The sequence below is a fragment of the Tauraco erythrolophus genome, chromosome 6 (genome assembly GCF_009769465.1).
Source record: "Tauraco erythrolophus isolate bTauEry1 chromosome 6, bTauEry1.pri, whole genome shotgun sequence".
In the NCBI taxonomy this organism is placed as follows: Eukaryota; Metazoa; Chordata; class Aves; order Musophagiformes; family Musophagidae; genus Tauraco; species Tauraco erythrolophus.
In genome coordinates this window covers 59,503,033-59,520,948 of record NC_141470.1, presented here as the reverse complement: position 1 = coordinate 59,520,948, position 17,916 = coordinate 59,503,033, and the positions used below count along the sequence as shown (strand labels likewise).

Here is a 17,916-nt window from a genome sequence, read left to right as displayed (position 1 = left end):
GCGCTTGGCTCCCGGCTCCCTATCTCCTCCAGCCCCCTTCGGGGGGGCGCCTTTTTTTCCCCTCCGTGATTTTTTTTTTTTAATTATTATTATGGGGTCTGTGGGGGAGCAGATCTTCCAGTCCGGCGTTGCTTTTCTTCCTTGTCCAACGCTCTGCGGAGAACTATAATATTTCTTCCCGGAGATGCTGCAGTGAATTTCAGTTCCAGGAAATCAGGCGAACAAAATAATCCGAATAACCCGAACCATTTGTTACCACGTGAGAGCAAACGCTGCCTGGGCACAGATGATGGCAAAAAATTCCTTGGAAGGGTCTAAAGAAGACCTGAGCAAAATTTCCGAAGAGGAGATGCTGAGGTGGAGCAAGGAAGAGCTGGTAAAAAGACTGAGGAAAGTGGAGAATGAAAAGATGAACTTAATGGTGGAACACGGCAACTTGATGAAGGACGTGAACCGGCGGCTGCAGCTCCACCTGCACGAGATCCGCGGGCTGAAGGAGGTGAACCAGAAGTTGCAGGACGACAACCAGGAGCTGAGGGAGCTCTGCTGCTTCTTGGACGACGACCGGCAGAAAGGCAAGAAGCTGTCGAGGGAATGGCAGCGCTTCGGGAGGCACACGGCCAGCGTGATGTGGAAGGAGGTGGGCATGTACCAGCAGAAGCTGAAGGACCTGGAGGCGAGGCAGGAGACCCTCCTGCGGGAGAACGTGGAGCTGAAGGAGATGGTGCTCATGCTGGACGAGGAGCGGAGCGGGGCCGGTTCTCGGAGCTCCATCGACAGTCAGGCCAGCCTGACCAACCTCAACGGCGGCTCGGCTACCCGGGACGTGGGGGACGGGAGCAGCACCTCCAGCACGGGCAGCGCGGGCAGCCCCGACCACCATCACCACCACCTCCACCACCACAAGGCCGGCGACAGCAAGGCCGGGGCCATGCGGAGGTCTATGGATGACCTGTCCGCGCCCCTTCACCACCGGAGCATTCCCAACGGCCTCAACGGTGAGCCTCTCCGCTCCCCCCCCCCCCCCCCCCCCCCCCCCCCCCCCCCCCCCCAAGCCCCGCTGGCGGCAGGTGCCGCCGGCCGTGCCCTGTGTCACCTCCCCATGGTAGGTCCGGTCCCTTTGGCGATGGGTGAGGGACACCTGGGGAGGGGGGTCCTTGCCATCCCTACCCCTCCCCATCCTCAGGTGACCTCTTTGGAAGAGCAGTCCCGGGGGCTGGGGAGGGGCACCCGTGTGCAGGGGGGTGGCGGTGCTCCTTGCCTGTTGTTATCCATGTCTGGGACTGAGGGTTGGAGCCTTTTTTATCTGGAGGGTTGGTGTTTTGTTTGTTTGGTTTGGGTTTTTTTTTGATAAAAAGCAGCTTAAGTTTTCAGGGTTAAATAAACACTGATTTTTCCATCTCCTCCTCCTCTCTCTCCCCCCTTTAAATATTTTGGTTTACGTTTGGCTTGTTTGTTTGCTAGTTTGATAAGATTGATAAAGAGCCTGGATGATATTTTGGAAGCATCTGATGGAAGTGCAGGTCTGCCCCACAGAGCATCCATCACCTGTTAGCTCCTTGGGCTCGCAGGGCAAGCTGGCTCTAGTGTGCTCAGGAGTTTTGGAGAGGTGCAACTCGCCTTTCCCCCCCATTCTCGCACTCCACTTCAGAAACAGGAGGTTTATTTGTAGAGGAGAGATCGCTCTCGATGGGACACTGTACTCACAATTTTGCTCAGCCTAGTCATTAAAGTTAGAAACAAGCTCCACTGGGAAATCGTGCTCTGACAGTTTATATTTGAGCAAAGTTTCTCCTGTTGTCTAATAGTGATCAGGCATTAGAACAGTAATACTGGAATGTCTTGAAAATGGGGATTTTATTTTTCTGTTTTGAGAAAGAGAACCAAATATTTGACTTTTAGAAGGAGTAGTTTGGCTAAGAGGGTTCAATAGGAATCAAATCAAACACCAATCTAATGAATTGTTGTATATAACACTGCTTTTAATGTTCTTAATTCTCTTTTCCAACCAGAGAGGACTATTTCTGGTTGGGGTACCCTTTCCCCTCCACTAAGCACAGAGATGGGGCTGGAGCCCCAGAGGTTGCCTCCAACTGGTGTCAGCAGGACACTGTTTACCAAATAACTGTGCCTTCAGCTCTCAGAGATTTTGGTGGTCCTGGTGGGAGCAGGGAGTACTGGTCATTTTTTTGATGATTTATGACAAGTCCTTATGCCCCAAGAGTTCTGCGAACACCCAGCACTGATCAGCCCAGTTCTCAAATACTGTGTTCATCTGTGAATTTGCTGTGTGCAGTCCTATTGCTGCAGCTGTGTGTCTCCTCTCACAGCTGGAGATGTTCTGGTCACTTCAGCCAGTAGTGGGGGATTGCTGGTTTCAAGGGTGATCCAGTCACCAGATGTTGCAGGGTACAGCAAGTGTCTTTTGGTGGGTTTTTTTTAATCTCTTCTAGTGCTGTGGAAATCAGAAGTATTTGGTTTGTAAATCTGCGGATAGCTTCTGCTCCTGATGTGACTTGACTTTATTTTGATAAAGCAATAGAATCTGCTCCTGACGTTACTTGACTTTATTTTCATAAAGCATTGCTCTCCACAGAGGCCCGAGGAGCACATGACAGATACTGAATGTGCCTTCACTGTTTGGGGGCAGAAGGGCTTCACTGTTCTGGTCTGTGAACCTTAGACCACATCCCTTTTAGGCGTCAACAGCTGATTAGGACAAAGCCAGCCGAACTCATCTGTTAATGCAGGACTCTTGTACGTATGGGACACCACCAGGGCCTCAGAGCTGTCCCTTAAACCCGATGGGATGCTTCACCTGAGATTCAAGTCATCCCTACCTGCACGAAGAGGAAAGTCTCCGTTTGCAGAGCTTGGTCCTCATTGCCCTCCTCCAATACCATGTGCGGCATGGTGCCCGGCAGCATCATTCGGAGGGGACTGAGCTGAGTCTCATGTGTAGGGTAAGGGTAGGGAGGGATGGTAGAGCATCTTTACATGTGTACGTTTCCATCGTGCCTTTGCACCCTTTCTCATGCTTCTGTATAGAAAGAGGAGTGTGGGCTCAAGGATTTGAGATGTGACCTTAGGTTTTAGTGGCTTCTGGTTTCGGGGCATCTGTGGAGGATGATCTCTGTAGGAAGCACTGAAACTGGCTCTTCGCTGCGAACCTGCGCGGCTTCATTTCTGAGGGTGGGACAGATAGGATCAGCACTTTTAAAGCTAATAATCCTTGTAGAGATGCAAACAAGCCTGATCTCTCCACTTAGGTAGTGAAGCTGTAAAATGACTTGAATACTTGTCATTCTCAGATAGCATCGGTATTCAGCAAGGCCATTTCCCTGGCTGTGCCTTTGGAAATGCCTCTCAATACATATGCAAATGCAAAGCTTATCTGGCCCCTGGTTTTGACTGACAGCAAGAAGTCTGGGAGGGGGCCGTGCCTGGGACCCAGCGGCAGTTCTGTTAAGGCTGTGGCAATGTGGAGGGACGGGGCCTGTGACCGTGTGAGAAACATCCCCAGTGAGCCGGGCAGGTGGTGGGGCGGTCACGGAGCGGCCCCGGCAGTGAGTGTCCTGCCAGGGCTCCTGGTGCTGCCTCTGCCTTCCGGGATGCAGCCTAGATCTCAGCCTTTTTGTACTCTTTTTTAACCCAGGGATAAAACAGAAGGGAGGAAGAGGAGAAAGCATGGCCTTTCATTTTTAGGTTGCAAACTTCAGTCTGGTTTTTCTGCTCTCTCGTGTCTTTAAAGCACTGGATAACTATCCTGTGGATAAAGCAGAAACTGCCCAGCCAGCTCAGCTGATACCACAATGAACAGCCCTTGTATACTTTCTTATGGAGAGTGGAGGTGGATCTGAAAGGGATGCAGGGCAGAATTTAGCATCTGTAGTAGGGACACAGCACAAGCCTTGGACAACTGCTGGGGGCAAGACATGGTAAGCTGCTTGCTAGAGCACTTTTGCATATGGAAAAGCTGGAAAGTCCTGAAATTGGAAGCTGGAAAGTCCTGAAAGGTGCTGCCCCTGCTAGTGGTATCTGTTTGGCTTCGTATGATGCTCTGCTTTTCTAGGCATCGAGCAGGACTGTTTCACTTATTAGGTGCTTTTCTAAAGGACTGAAGAGTATGGCAGCTGTTAAACGCTCCTAGGGAGGTAGCTTTTTGAAGAAATGTTAGCGAGCAAAGGTGGATTAAATATATCTCATGTTCTCTTCAGCAGTCCTTTGGAAATGAGTTGTAAACCAGGGCTTGATTTATTGGCCCCAATGTGAGGTGAGTTTGTAGTTTTGTGACGTGAATTCAGTAAAAATGGTACGAGTTTAAAAAACAAAACAAAAAAAACCAAACCAACCTGCGATCCACCTTCCCTTCACTTTTCTGAAATCTGTTTACTTTCATAAACTGGCTTTTTGGAAGCTGATACCTGGAACCTGATGATTAATTGTCTGCTCATGGAAGATAAGGTAATAAGTACCACTGATAGTGTGAAAATGGCTAATATTAGGTGACGCATGTAATCTTAGACAGCTCTGGATATTCTGCGGAGAGCCAAGAGGAGGTCTGCTTAGTCTGAAAGTAAATGGTGTTTCCATTCTTCATGTGTGAGCTGGGACCTGGGCTGCAGGACGGGGGCATCTCAAAGCTACATGGTGGGAACTGGCCAGTTGCATCTGTGTTGAGTGATGTGCCGCAGTTCCCATAGATCTACCCACAGATCCAGGACAGAAATCAAGGCACAGTTGCCGTGTTGTGCTTGTGAGTGCTTTGGCTTTCCTTTGTATGCACGGCGGGAGTCTCTGTGTGAGTACATAGTCTTTCTGCCTGTCCAGCTTTAGGTAACCCCATTGGAGCGATGGCCATTGCTACTGCCTGGTTCCTGCAGGAATAAAGTTTCCAAAAAAAAAAGGAATAAGAAAAAAAAGACAGCCACACTGGATGATATTAGCATGACCTGGGGGAAGGAAAAAGCCTTCAAGTACTATAGGATATGTCCCTGGAGTGTGAGGTATATGGGAACATTGGGAGGAGTGACTCAAAGCTCCCTGAGGCTGGGGCAATGCTTCCACTGGTTTTAGCCTTATCTAGATCTGACTGGGACAACTGTTTATCCATCTGCAAGCCTGGAGGCATACACATTCACTAGCTGGTGATGTGCCTGGGATAAAATCCTGTGCATGCAGGCAAAGCTTTCAGGCTTTAATTTTTTTTCTCCCATCAACTGAATGTTGTTGTTAGAACTTCTGCTTCACCTTCCACTGAAGCTGTTTGCTCTGGGTTCCCAAAATGGGCATTTACTTTATTCCAGTTGGGTGAAATGTTAATGCATTTCTTTATCAGAAAAAACATTTGTTTTTTATGTTATTTTCTTTTTAATTATTAAAAGCATCAACACTTAAAAAGTGGTCAGAGAGGCCCAGAAGAAAGCCGTGGATATGGCAGATAGCCTGTAGAGGCAGACATTAATCTATGGCCTCTTGCTGTTGTCTGCTACAGTGGAAGAAGAATGATCTCTCTGGGTGAGAGGGTGGGAAGATCTCTAGTTCTATTGATTCCCACTTGTAAATGTCCACATATTTACCTAGAGGGTACGATATATTACAGTTAAAATGGTGGCAAAGAGAAACGGCTGTTCCCTGTGGGTTGGTATTGATCGGATGTGCAGCTACCCTGTACTTATTTCTCCTCTTCTTCACACACCCTTTAGGCCAAAGTCTTTTGTTTTTATTAGTGTATTTATAATCAATATACATATTATTTACTATGACGTATTAATGAGGCCTTTGAGATGAGAAGATACAGGGGCAGAAGCAAAGAGTGAGGTTCATCCCATTTAATTTGAGATATCTCCAATATAGACTTTAACATCTGTGTCCCCTTGGGCTTCCTTTATTGGCCATGTGGAGAAAGGCACTTTGGTGTCCTGATTCATGTCAACTGTGTCTGCTTTAGAGGGAGAAGAGCTGCATGCTAATCCTGCTCTTTCTCTCTGCTGATGGGAAGGCGGCCTTGATGGCTAGTTCATATGCAACCGTCTAAAGTCAGGTGAGATCAGTCCTGTTAGAGGTGTTGTGACCACTGTCCACTCTTCCAGTGGAGCTGTGCTAGCCCTGCTGAAAGAGGGGAAATTGCCTTTCTCAGTAGCAGTCAGGTGTCATCCTGTGCAGTCCCCACACTGCCTGGGCACAGCAGCCTGGCTCAGAGAAAGCCCTGTTCTCCATTGATGGAGACCTGTCAGAGCTCAGTGGCCCCTGCCACACTTAAGCTGTGGAGCACAGGTTCAACTACTTGACTGATTAATATCTTTCTTATATCAAGAGTACTTTTCGTCCTCTGAACATTGTTTTAACTTCTCTTTTTTTTGGTACTGCTATATTTAACCTGTTGGTATTTTTGGTGCTTTAGGCTGCTACAAACAGGTTCTGTGTGATTAAGCTGGGAAACCTGGCCTGGGCTGGTACACTGAGTGTAAGACCTCTGTAGAAACACTTGTTACCATCTCTGCTGTATGTTCATTTGAGTTCTGCTAATAGATTCCTCAGTGCTGAGGTCTCAGACACTAAGGGTACAGCTTGAGTTTCTTGTACCTGGTAGCCATTGGCCACTTGTTCAAGGGGCTTCAGTGGAGTGCGTCTTTGCCCAAAGATGTTGTGGATGCCCCATCCCTGTAAGTGTTCAAGGCCAGGTTGAATGAGGCTTTGAGCAACCTGGTGTAGTGGAGGGTGTCGCTGCCCATGGCAGGGGGTTTGGAACTAGATGATCTTTGAGGTCCCTTCTAACCCAAACCATTCTGTGATTCTGTGAGTCGATGATCTTTGTTGTTGCCTGCTCCTGCCTCCTTGCTGGAGTGCTGCCTGTGTGCCAGCCTGCTAGGCTCCCAAACTTCAGGGTACCTGGTGTCTCTGAAAACAAGGCTCAAGGTGCTTACAACTAGGTTCTAAAATTGAGCCATATCTGGAAATATATTCTCTATAGTAGTGTGTTCTTAATTCTGGTTTCCTCTTTAAATTTTCTATAGAGATATCTTGTTCTAAGCTGTCCTGTTGAAGGAAAAAACTTGTATTGATTAAAAGGCAATTTTCTATGGGCCTTTGATGGAATTATCCACTTACTCTTGTCAAAAGCAATCAAAATAAGGGGAATAAACTACGTTGGTTACATGTAAATTATTTGGTCCTCTGGAGGCATTTCATCAAATAAAGCTGAGGATCGAATTAAATGGTGATCTAATTAAGTGGCAGGCATGGGAACCCAGAACGCAGCCTTGGCAGGTGTTCCACTCAGTGCGTGTGTGGAGATGCGGGGCATGAGCACTAACGCTAAACAGAAGTGTTGCCTCTGAAAGCTCGAGGGTTAATGCTTTTGTGGGGACAAGGCTGATCACAAAGGCATCCATGCACCTAGGGTAACACTGGGGCCCACCCTGGCTGGGAGGCTTTGAGCTTCTTATCTGCCCCAGCATGGCATCTCACACAGACGTGTCCGTGGCATGGGTTGCTGATGTTGTCCCCTCAGCATCCTTCTGTACTGGGGCTGCCCTTTGGAGATGCTTTGGGAGCCAAAGGATGGACAATGGCTGATCTCACTGGTGGGTGAGATGGAGGTGAGGTGCTTAAACTAGCAAAAATGTTTGGCATAGGTAATAAGGTGTGGAGTGAGGCAAAGAAAAATGATAAGCCCATTTAAACTACACTTAAAACGCTTGACCCCAGGAAGGCTGAAGTTCTTTCCATGCTCACACTCAGACCTTAATGCATCCCGCTGCAAAACACATGATGTTGCTTACCTGGAACAGGGAAGGTTTGTGGGCTGTGCATCCAGTTTTCTAGTGAATTAGCAGCGACTGGCTGGGTTTGCTTCTGCATTCTGTATTTTTAACCTGACTTTTTGTCTGCCAGCCAGAATTCATCCTGCCCTGTCGCCAAATGTCATCATCCCCTTGTGGTTAACTTGCTGCAATTCATGAAACACTTGGCTGCCATAAATAGTTATGTGCAGAGGTTCCTCTGCACGCGGCGCGGGCAGGAATTCGCAGGCAGCGCTGCGAGGCACTCGCACACGAACATGTCCACCCAGAGAAAGTTGACCCACTTCTGCAAATAGATAACTCCTGGCAGAAAAAGTAACACTGTCTCAGAGAATCTGTCTTTCCCTTGCCTACTGAATTGTGAAGCAAAAAGCAAGCGAGCTCCATCTTCTGAATTAATGGTGGGGTGAGCGTGGTACTTCCCGTTGAAATGAGAGTGTAAATCAGCCCTTGATCTGAGGAGGGCTTAAAATGGCCACAATTCGGTTGTGATTTTTTTTTTTTTTAAATATAATGAGCGCTTTTGTTAGTGAAGGAGGTGTGTAGAGTTCAAGACTCAACTGCTCTTAGGCATTAGGAAACATTTATCACCATGGCAATTGAAGGCTGCTGTACAGGTTATTTTGAACACTTTTCTAGTGACTCATGTCTGGGCTGGGACCATTTCTGCCATGTTACTTTGGTCCCTGTGCATACAGGTACATGTATACTCTTCCTTCCCTTAAATTGGCTTCTTGCCTTGCTATTTGCCCCTCTTGAGAATCTCGTTACTTGTGCTGATTTCTTACATGTCTGAGCAATGGTGGTGCCAAATGTTCACCTTGCTCAGGGACTCTTCTGCAAAGGGTCTTTGTGAAAGATTGTCCTTGCGAAGGAGATTACAGGTTATTTATGGGTTAGATTTGAGACCAGGGCACTCTAAAGAACTGTATTAAGTGCTGTCAATATTGCTGCTGTGTCGCCTGGTTTAGCAAGTGGCTATAGACCCTCCACTTCCAGGGATCTTGCGGTGAGATTGAAGCCGTCCTAAATCTGATGTGAAATAGCTCATCGTCTACATGGGTTTCTCCCACAGGCTTGTAGGATGGGATGTCTCCTGTTTGCCTGGGGTGGCTGTAGTGGGAGAGGGCTGTGCTGTCTGTAGCGGAGCCAGCACCGGCGGCAAGTGCTGGGCTTATGGCATCAGGGCTTTGGCCAGCTGTAGACTGCAGTCGCAGGGGTGACACGCTAGCTGTCTTGTGCGGTTGTGTCAACCCTGGCTTGCTGGCAGAATTAGTTCAATCAAAGCTGGAGCGCTCTGAAAAGACCTTCAGACGCTGCTCCGTCCCCTGGCTCAGTGCAGTGATGCTCAAGACTGCACGCTGCTGCCTTCCCCCTCTGTTTAATCCCCAAACTCCTCTGCTGCTGGGGTTTCATTTGTGTGCAGGGGATCAGTGGCATTTGAATGTTTGTAGGAGATGCGGGAAGTACTGTGTGGAGCAAATGGATGGAGCAGAGCTCAGGGTGGGATGCAAGAGGAGATAATGCACTGCTGGTTCAAACCATCTCCAGGGCAGTAGGATGCTCCAGGGCTGCCCATGCCTGGGAGGTTTGGCGGCCGTGCCTGACCTGCCCCTGCCTTCCCAGGACAACAAAATGAGGCCAAGTGGTGTTGAGGGCCCCACTTCGGTGTGACGGGGAGAGCTGTGGAGTGGGTGCTGCTCTGTCCTCTCGCTGCAGAAGACCCATGGAGAGGAAAGGCGCAGGCAAAAGGACCACTCAAAATAGAGCAGTAAACCCATTATTTCAGAAAAGAAAGAAAAAGTGAGCTTTACAGCATTTCCAGTCCCCAAAGCTTAATATTTCTATGGAAACCAATGCAGCGGGAGGCTTGCTGTCAGTCTCTGATCTGGTGGGGTTGACTAGATTTAAAAAATGTTTGGCCTTCCCCACATCTTCCGTCCTAGATCATCTAAAGACAGGTTGCTGCGTATCACAAATGCAAGGTTAAAACACGCGTTCCTGGTTTCCGACTCTCCCTTAAGCGCTAAGCAGTCTCGGGAGGGTTGGTATCCATCTTTCTAGTTTTTTACTTGCTAAGATACATTTCAATCACTATATGACACTTCTTGATAATGTCTTGCCCTATAAATGCCACTCCTGTGACACTGTGCTCCTTGAAGGATGGCTGTGACTTTGTATCAGGCCATGGACTGATTAGTAGCATGGTACATCTCAGTGCCCAGTGAAGTTACTGCAGGGACACTGTTTGTCTTGAATGGAGTGAAGACTTGGTCTCTTTACACTTGCTTTGGTCTTTTATCCAAAGGAGATTCATAAAGTCTTTAATCGCTACAGAAGGACATAATCTGGCCTATTTAAGTAATAGTCTACTTGATTTTTGTGTAGCCAGAGGACTACCTCTGGTTATATATGTGCAGCTATTCGCTGTTGTCGTGTTGATGTTTTCACTGATTTCCCCTCATTTTTGTTTTTAGTAGGATCTACTAGAAATGGCTCCAGGACAACCTACATAGAAGTCCACTGTTTTATGCTGGAGTAGCATTGTCAGATGATAGCAGAGCATCAGTAATAAAAAATAACTCATTTTGGTTGATGCTGAATCTTTTTTTTCAGCTCCTAACAAGGGTGTTAAGAAAATCTTATTTTTATATACAATCTTAAAGGGCTTTTGTGATGCACAGTAGTCTTTTGTCTTCCTGATTTCCTTTTCTTATCTCCCTTACTGGGGTTTGCAGTCTCATATTTATATCTTTCCCAGCAGCTGAATATAACTTTGATCTATGCTTTGGATCTGCGGAGCTTTTAATCCCTTTCCACTCAGTTAAAAGCTTGTTTTGCTGTTGAATGTGATACGTAGTTATAGGTTATATGATCTTCACCAGCAGCTCATGCATCACACAAAGATGGCATATTGTGAAAAACTCTGATAAAATGTCCCCTTGTTCGTTTTCCTGTTTGCAAGTTAAACCCAGTGTGGGAGTGAATCAATCCTGGTGAGTTCTCTCCTGGTCAGACTGCTGATACACCTGTCCTTTGCTGTTACGTACACCTATGCACTTGCCCGCTTTATTTCAATTATTCATTCATTTCTTTGTGATATTTATTTTTGAGGCCACAAACCAGTTGAATATTTCAGCTAGTGTAGCAGCCTTCTTGTCTTCCAATTCTGATTGCATTTGCGGTGTTTTCCCTTTTTTTTCCGTTTTCATCCTTTTAACTGCTTGTTACACCTCTTAGAAGATGGGGGTCAGTTTTTAAAGCCTGCATGTTTGTTCCTCTTTGATGTCCTGAAACACAATAATATATGCCATGTTTGTGGAAATATTCTCTTCCAGAGCGGCTGCGGGTTCCACCTCAGGAAAAATAATGATTTCTGCAGCTCTCAGTCCTCTGGGCCATGTGGATGTAGCTGCACGTGTTCTCAAAGTTGTATTCAACCGTCTTCTCAAAGTTGTTATTTTTGAGTCTTCGGTGTAGCTGTTTGCTTTCTGGATTCTGAGCAGTTTATTTGGAGGTCTCCCGTGCCTGTCTCCTGGCTGCTCGTAACAAAACACAGTCCTCTTTTTACGGGGTGGGTTAAGACTGTATTGGTTTAGATGTAAGATTTAAAATAACAAAAGGATGGATGGTTTTGCAACTTACAGCACTGAATTGGGACTCGGATTTGGTGTGCTTTCTCAGTGTAACCCGGCTTTCTGATATAGACTTAGGTAAATTACGTGATCTGTGGTTCTCCTTTTGTACAACCAGGATAATATATTTCCTTTGTCTTCTCCAAGTTTCTTGTGGTTCATTGGGTCGCTTATAACATACTTGTACAGTGCTCAACAGAAATAGACCCTTGCCTCAAATGGGACCTCTAACCATTGCTATGATACCAGTGATAACAAACAACACAGGTTTTGAGTTATAATGAGCTAGCAAGGAAAGAGCAGCCTTTATTGTAACTGAAACTCCAGACATTTCTAATTCCCAATTTTGGAGTTGCTTCAAATCCTATTTCAGCTTTACTGGGATAAAAGCACCTCTCGTGTTGAGGTGCTTCTTTCTATATTGTATATACTTCTTGGGACTGCAGAATGATGAAGTACGGACAGTCTCCAGCCAACTGTCAAAAATAGAAGCTTGTCAAATACTAATTCTTCTCCCAAATGAGAAGACAAGGAGCAAAATAAAATAAAGACGGGTGTTTTCCCCTCTGCAGCCCGAGACAAGTGCAGAAAGATGCTGCTGCTGCTGTTACAGCACCAGGTTACCTCGATATCTTTCAGAAAGTGGGGTCAGCATTTGTTGTCATTTCAGCTCATCCCATCTGCATTGTCCCGTTGAGTATCATATTATATACGCGTATTTAAAATGCTGTTTATCTGGCAGCATGGTGCAGTTTCAGCTGAGGTGAAGAACCATGACTGTGAAGCAGACGGGTCCTTGTTGTCACGTTGCTCCTTGTCAGTGCAAAGCAGCGGTGTCTTTGCCGTAATTGCTGAAGACACCTTTCCTCTTTCCAATTACGTTCTTACCTGATCCCTTGATTGCTCTGTTTCTGACGCTGATAATTTGGTAACTCCTGACAAGCCATGGCTGAAAAGTCATCAAAGTCACTCTTGGGTGTGAACCCAATGTTTCTTAACCACCTTCTGCTTTTATTCCCATTTTCGTAGTGGAATTTGTAGGGAGGATCTATTTGTCAGCGTATCACCGAGTCATTAGGAAGGTGACAAGACCGCAGTAACTCTTCCTAGGCAATTATGTATGAAAGGTTGTCAGTATGGGTAGTATGGGAAGTTAAAAGCCTTAATTTTCATTTGGAATTGAAACCCTAATGACTTTCCACTCCCACAGCTCATAAAGACCTTTTTTCAGTCTCAAGTTGACCAAGGAAATGGGGGGAGCTCTTTTATTGCAGCCTTTTTGTGCAGGATTTTTATGAAAAAGCAGATTTATGAGTCACTGTTCTTTGTATAAAAGATAATTACTGGAATACGAACCTCAGAAAAGTGACATTTTATGGCTTCGCCGCTAGCCACGCAGTGTGAGCTTTTGCTTTCTGTCTTTTCAATTAGTTAAGTTAAACAACATCTTGGTTCAAAAGGACTAATTATATTCCTGTTTGTTGTTTGACTTGTACACTAAATGTCTTCTGTATGTAAAGCTAAGCAGTGGGGAGGGGGAGAGAGAGGGTCACCCCAAATGAATGCTGCTCAAATATTTAAAATGATGGGTGTAGATCCTGTGGGGTGAAGCGGATTGTTGTTTTCAGCCTCATCCATCACTCGCATCTAGTAAGCATGAGAAACTGGATCAGGCAAATCTTTTTGTTAACCCTAGGAGCGTAATTAAGTTCCTCTGGAAGTTTGTTCTTTAAACGAATGTTGCTCTAAACAGCAATGTTGTTTAATCCGTGCTTAGATGTAAAGCTGTGTGTTTATCCACTTCTGTGTGTTTTGTGGTGCCTTTTTTCCCTTAAGCAAAGGGAGCATTTTATAACGCGGCAGCACCTGCTATCGCGAGGGTGGGTGCGTACACAGAGGTGGTGGGTGCAGGTCACGGTCCTGCTTCAGCTCGGCAGCGGCAGGACAAGGGTTTGCACAACGGCACGCGGTCCGGAGTGTCTCCGTGTCTGGGCATCCACTTGGCATACCTGAAGGGTGTCTTCTGTTCAAAGGCCAAGTGCTCCGTATTTTCAGAGGATTAAATATTCTTGACAAGATTCAGACTGTGTTCTTGGAAGTATCTGAGGTGAGTAACTAGTTTTCTTAGCCATGGGGCTGTGCACTTGAGAAAGCGTCGCTGCAGAGGTGCAAATGCCCTTTGTCCGTGACGCTAAGTCCAACAAGCTTTCCGATCCCACAGCTGTGGAGACAAGTCTGCTCAGAGTCCTGCAAGATGAGCAACGGATCACGTAAACAGCAGCTGATGCAGTTGTTGGAGAGGCTTCTATTTTTCCTTTCAGCCCTTTATAGCATCTTGGCCAGGTTGGGCAGGGAAGGTTTCCGATGGAAAATCTGCTGTCCTGTTCTTTCATTCTGCCTTATTTGGATAAAAATTAGAGAGCTGTCCTTTTTTGATTTTTTTTTGTTTGTTTGGCAGTTCAAAGCGAAGCAAATGTAATATTTTTGGGAAAGGCTTGGAACTGACCCTGTAGAAGGAATGTTATCTAAAGGGTAAAACTCCTTGACTGTGTTATGTTTAAGGACGGCGATATTTGAATTTGACCTTTTCTTTTTAAATGAGGGGTTTCATGTCTGGATTTAAACCAAAACCATATCAAACACAAAGGGTCAGAGTCGTTCTGTCTCTGACAGAAAACAGTATCTGTAGAGCTGGAGGGAAGGGCTGGGCAGCATGGAGTGCATGGCCTGGCATGGGGAGCTGTGGAGGTGCTGACATCCCAGACCTGCTGCAGGAGGGTAGAGAGCAAGAGGGCAGTCGAGGGGAGAGCTTCCGTCAAGCTCCAATGAAGCTGGTAAGCAGCCCTTGTGCTGAGCTGGGGGGGAGATGTCCTCACGATGAGTGAGGAGTGGGCGGCAGGAGTTGCCTGCGTAGCTCAAGATGGGAGTTGGAGACCACTGCAAAGGGGTGCGGCAGCAGCCTGAAGGAGGAGACGGAGTACAGGAGTCCAAAGATGTGGTTTGGGAGCTAGCTGTTATTTTTAACAGCCAATTTCATTGAACTGGATTGAACTCCCTCCAGCACAGCATTGATGACAATGCCTGGAGCTATAAAGATTGTATTTTGATCAGCAAGTCAGAAGCAACTCTACCACTAGTTATGAATACATTTTCAGAATTGCAGGCGAAGGAGATCCCAGAATAATAATGGGCAGAAAAAGTTGCCTGAAGGAGCCGGTTTCTTTGATAAATGCTGGAGGAGGTGTAGACCTGAACTTTGCACTCCTTCCCATCGCAGCTTTTTAAAAATGTGCAAACAAATCTAGTACCTGAGTTTTGAACCTGTTGAAATCCTGAGTGGACATAATGCAAGATGGCAGGAAAACCAATAATGATGGAGTTTTGAAAATACAAATGGTTCAGTTGTTGACGTGTGAGATAAATAAGAAAAAAAAGTGCATGTGTGTCCTGTGCTGTATGTTGTTGACCCAGTTGGTTATTCACTGATGAAGTCTGATCTGGATGTTTCGAGTGACAGATCTGGGTTCTGAAGTGCTTATGATTAGATTAAGACTGTGTAGTAAACCTTAATGGTGCATGAAAAGCTACTGCTGGATTTGCAGTAATATGTACTTTTCTGCCTTAGAACAGCATGAATAATACTTTATGGTTGTATAACTCCTTCCAGACAAGGAGTCTAGGAGTGCTTTGTAAACGCTAATGAGTTTGGCCTCACAGCATATTTATAAGCCTGAGAAGTAGCATTATTCCCCTTTTTTATGGTTTGGATGTTGACTAGCCTAGGTATGCGAAGAGCAGGCAACAGAGCTTTCATCTTCCGACCCTCAGTCCTGGGCCTTATCTGCAGCACTCGGTAGGCTTCTGAATGTGTCTGAGGCACGCTTAGAAATTTACTGTGGATTCAATCCAGCAAAAGGGTTGCTTTTTGCAAACCTCTGGGTATCCATTGTAAAGTGAAAAGCATTGTAATTATTTGATGGTAATTTCTTGCTCGCCTTTTCGTTCTACAGCAACAGAGATTGAAGCTAATCCTCTACTGGAATGAAATCAGTTTGGACATTATGAGTATCATTTCCTTGCCCAGAACAAAGAGGCTAAGCTAATGTGAATGAAAACTCCTGTTATCTTTACATGGGAGTTGCAGGTGGGTGAGGAATGTGAGGTCAGCCGGGATTGGGAGCAGATAATTGTCTGTGTCAAAGGGCAGTGAGAGTGATGCCTGTGAAAAATGCCTTGCAAAGTAGGTGGGATCAGGCGCTGCAATGGGCATACACAGGTTTTTCTCTAGCAGCTTCTTCAGATGTTCGTCCCAGAATGTCTTCACTGTTTGTACAGATTTATGTAGTGGAATGTTCTGCAACATGAACATCGTGTGGATTGTAGATGACTTTTATAAATATTATATGTGTGAATTCAGTGCTTGGTGATAATTGCCAGAAAGATGATTCTAGAGGGAGAAGTTCCTCCTTAGCTGTAGGATAAGCATATGCAAGCAGACATTTCACATACTGCTTTCGCACTCCTAACCTGAAAAGCTACTTCCAGATCTTAGTGCTTTTTCAAAGACTGCAGGATCTCAACTGTAAAGCTCTAGCTGTGGAAGTGGTGATCTTCATGGTATGGATATACATCTACTAGCAGAGTTGGTTGTTAGGATGAACAGCATTTGTGGTCTCAGATATTGCTTCACAGCCCAAGGTGGTCTAGTCGAGCGACTAAGGGGCTCCTGAAGCTGTTTCTGAGCTCCAAATTGGACAGGATGGTGGCTGTAGTGGAAGTACGGTGGTGAGGACTGGAAACAGGAGAACATGCCTGTATTTTTTACAGTAGTTTCATTACAAAAGACTTGGGGAGTTTCCTAGGAAGATTTACATGTGGTTGATCATAATTTCGTTGGCACGATGGAAACTGCAATAATAAGCTAGTTGGCACTTGAAAAAAGGTACAGATTTTCTTTTTTTCAGAGGCAACTGCTTTGTGTACTCTTTCCACATGTAGACCAGACTCATCTCACATTTTGAAATGTTGCTGCACTGAAGAACGCCGTTTTCTGAGGCTTTTTACATCCGGTTAGCTGAGTTATACCACGGGTGAATTTGGCTTGAGGTCTTGTGCTATGCAGGTTATGACCATGTGAACATGTAGAGAGTTGTTTGATTTCTGTCAAATTGGTACTGCGCATTTGAATGGCAACTGGGGTCATAAGTAGAAGGAGGGAAAGATTTGAAGTATATGGTGAAGTACATTACCTGAATGATTTTGGGAAGACAATCTCTGGGATATCAGTATTCCCTTGTACCGTGACATGCACAGAGGCAGAGGTGTAAGAGCTGTACTACACCCTGTGTTCTGACGCTGAAGTTGTGTTCAGTGTATTGCTGCACTTCAGACGTGTATCTCACTGAATTAAATGGCATTAAAACAGTTGGCTGCTCCATATGACTGACCTGTGTTTTTAGTCTGATTCTGGTCTATTAAATGCTATATTGGCGTGAGACCTTTTTCCTTATATGGCTGCTTCTGGAATGCAACCTAGCCTTAGCTCTTCAGCACAGAACAAACGCTTTTCTGAAACACTGTTTGCTCATGGCTACAAATAACAAACCTCAGGTGATTAGCAAGAGGTTTTGGCAAGGCAAAGCACAGTCATGCAGATACATAGGGTATTTCAGTATGTGACGTGGCATTCTTGCAGAGCATCCTATAGAGAGGCTCTTAGTTGACTGTGCAGTGCTTAATCTTTCTAATACAGCCCATAATGTGTAGTGAAAGATCTAGATAATGCAAGAAAACAGTTATTTATCTGGGATTAGCCTACATAAAACATTTACATTGAGCAGAAAGTAGGCCAGAATACCATTCTTTTGTAAATGGTGGCGATGAATTGCAAGCGGATCCAAAGCCTCTTGAAGTCAAAAGAGCCTTTGTAGTTCCTTCAGTGAATGGACTTTGGACCCTGGACTCTAGCTTAGTACTACAGCCTATGTCTATCAGTGTTCTTGCTACAAAGAGGGAAGTCGTAGTTTAAAAAAAAGAAAAAGAAGTCAACTCTAACTGCCCAGGCACCTGAGCAAGCATACCAAATAAGCAGAGTGCAATTAATATCATATTTGTAACAAACTCTCAGGTTGGCTAGTTAGCAATGCTTCCTTATGAAGAATAGCCTGCCTGCTTTTCCGAGTCCCTGCTCTGCTAGCAGTGCACAAGGCATTTTCCTGATGATTTATTATGGTAGGAGCTACAGAGTAATCCTTGGTAAATAGATTTATACGTGTGACACTCTACTGAATGGGAGATTTATACTTGGCTATTCCGTTGCTGCTTATTACCATATGATGTTTTATTGAAAGCAATTATATATGTGCCTCCACTCTTTGAAGGCCAGAAAGGTTTCACAATATTCCTATCTTCTTCTGCCCAGCAGAGCCTCACAGAGAGGGCACTTTCCAACGTGACGGATGGGGTTCGTGGGTGGC

The 17,916-nt window shown here is 45.7% G+C and overlaps 1 protein-coding gene across 2 annotated transcripts in view; it reads left to right on the top strand.

The window, feature by feature from the left end:
* Positions 1-286: 286 nt before the first annotated feature.
* The window catches only part of CCDC85C (coiled-coil domain containing 85C), a 111,943-nt gene continuing 94,313 nt past the window's right edge, over positions 287-17,916 (top strand). For both annotated transcript variants that reach the window (XM_086613742.1, XM_086613741.1), the window contains exon 1: positions 287-998. In XM_086613742.1, coding sequence (XP_086469868.1) covers positions 287-998 — 712 coding nt within the window. The remainder of the gene's footprint in view (positions 999-17,916) is intronic.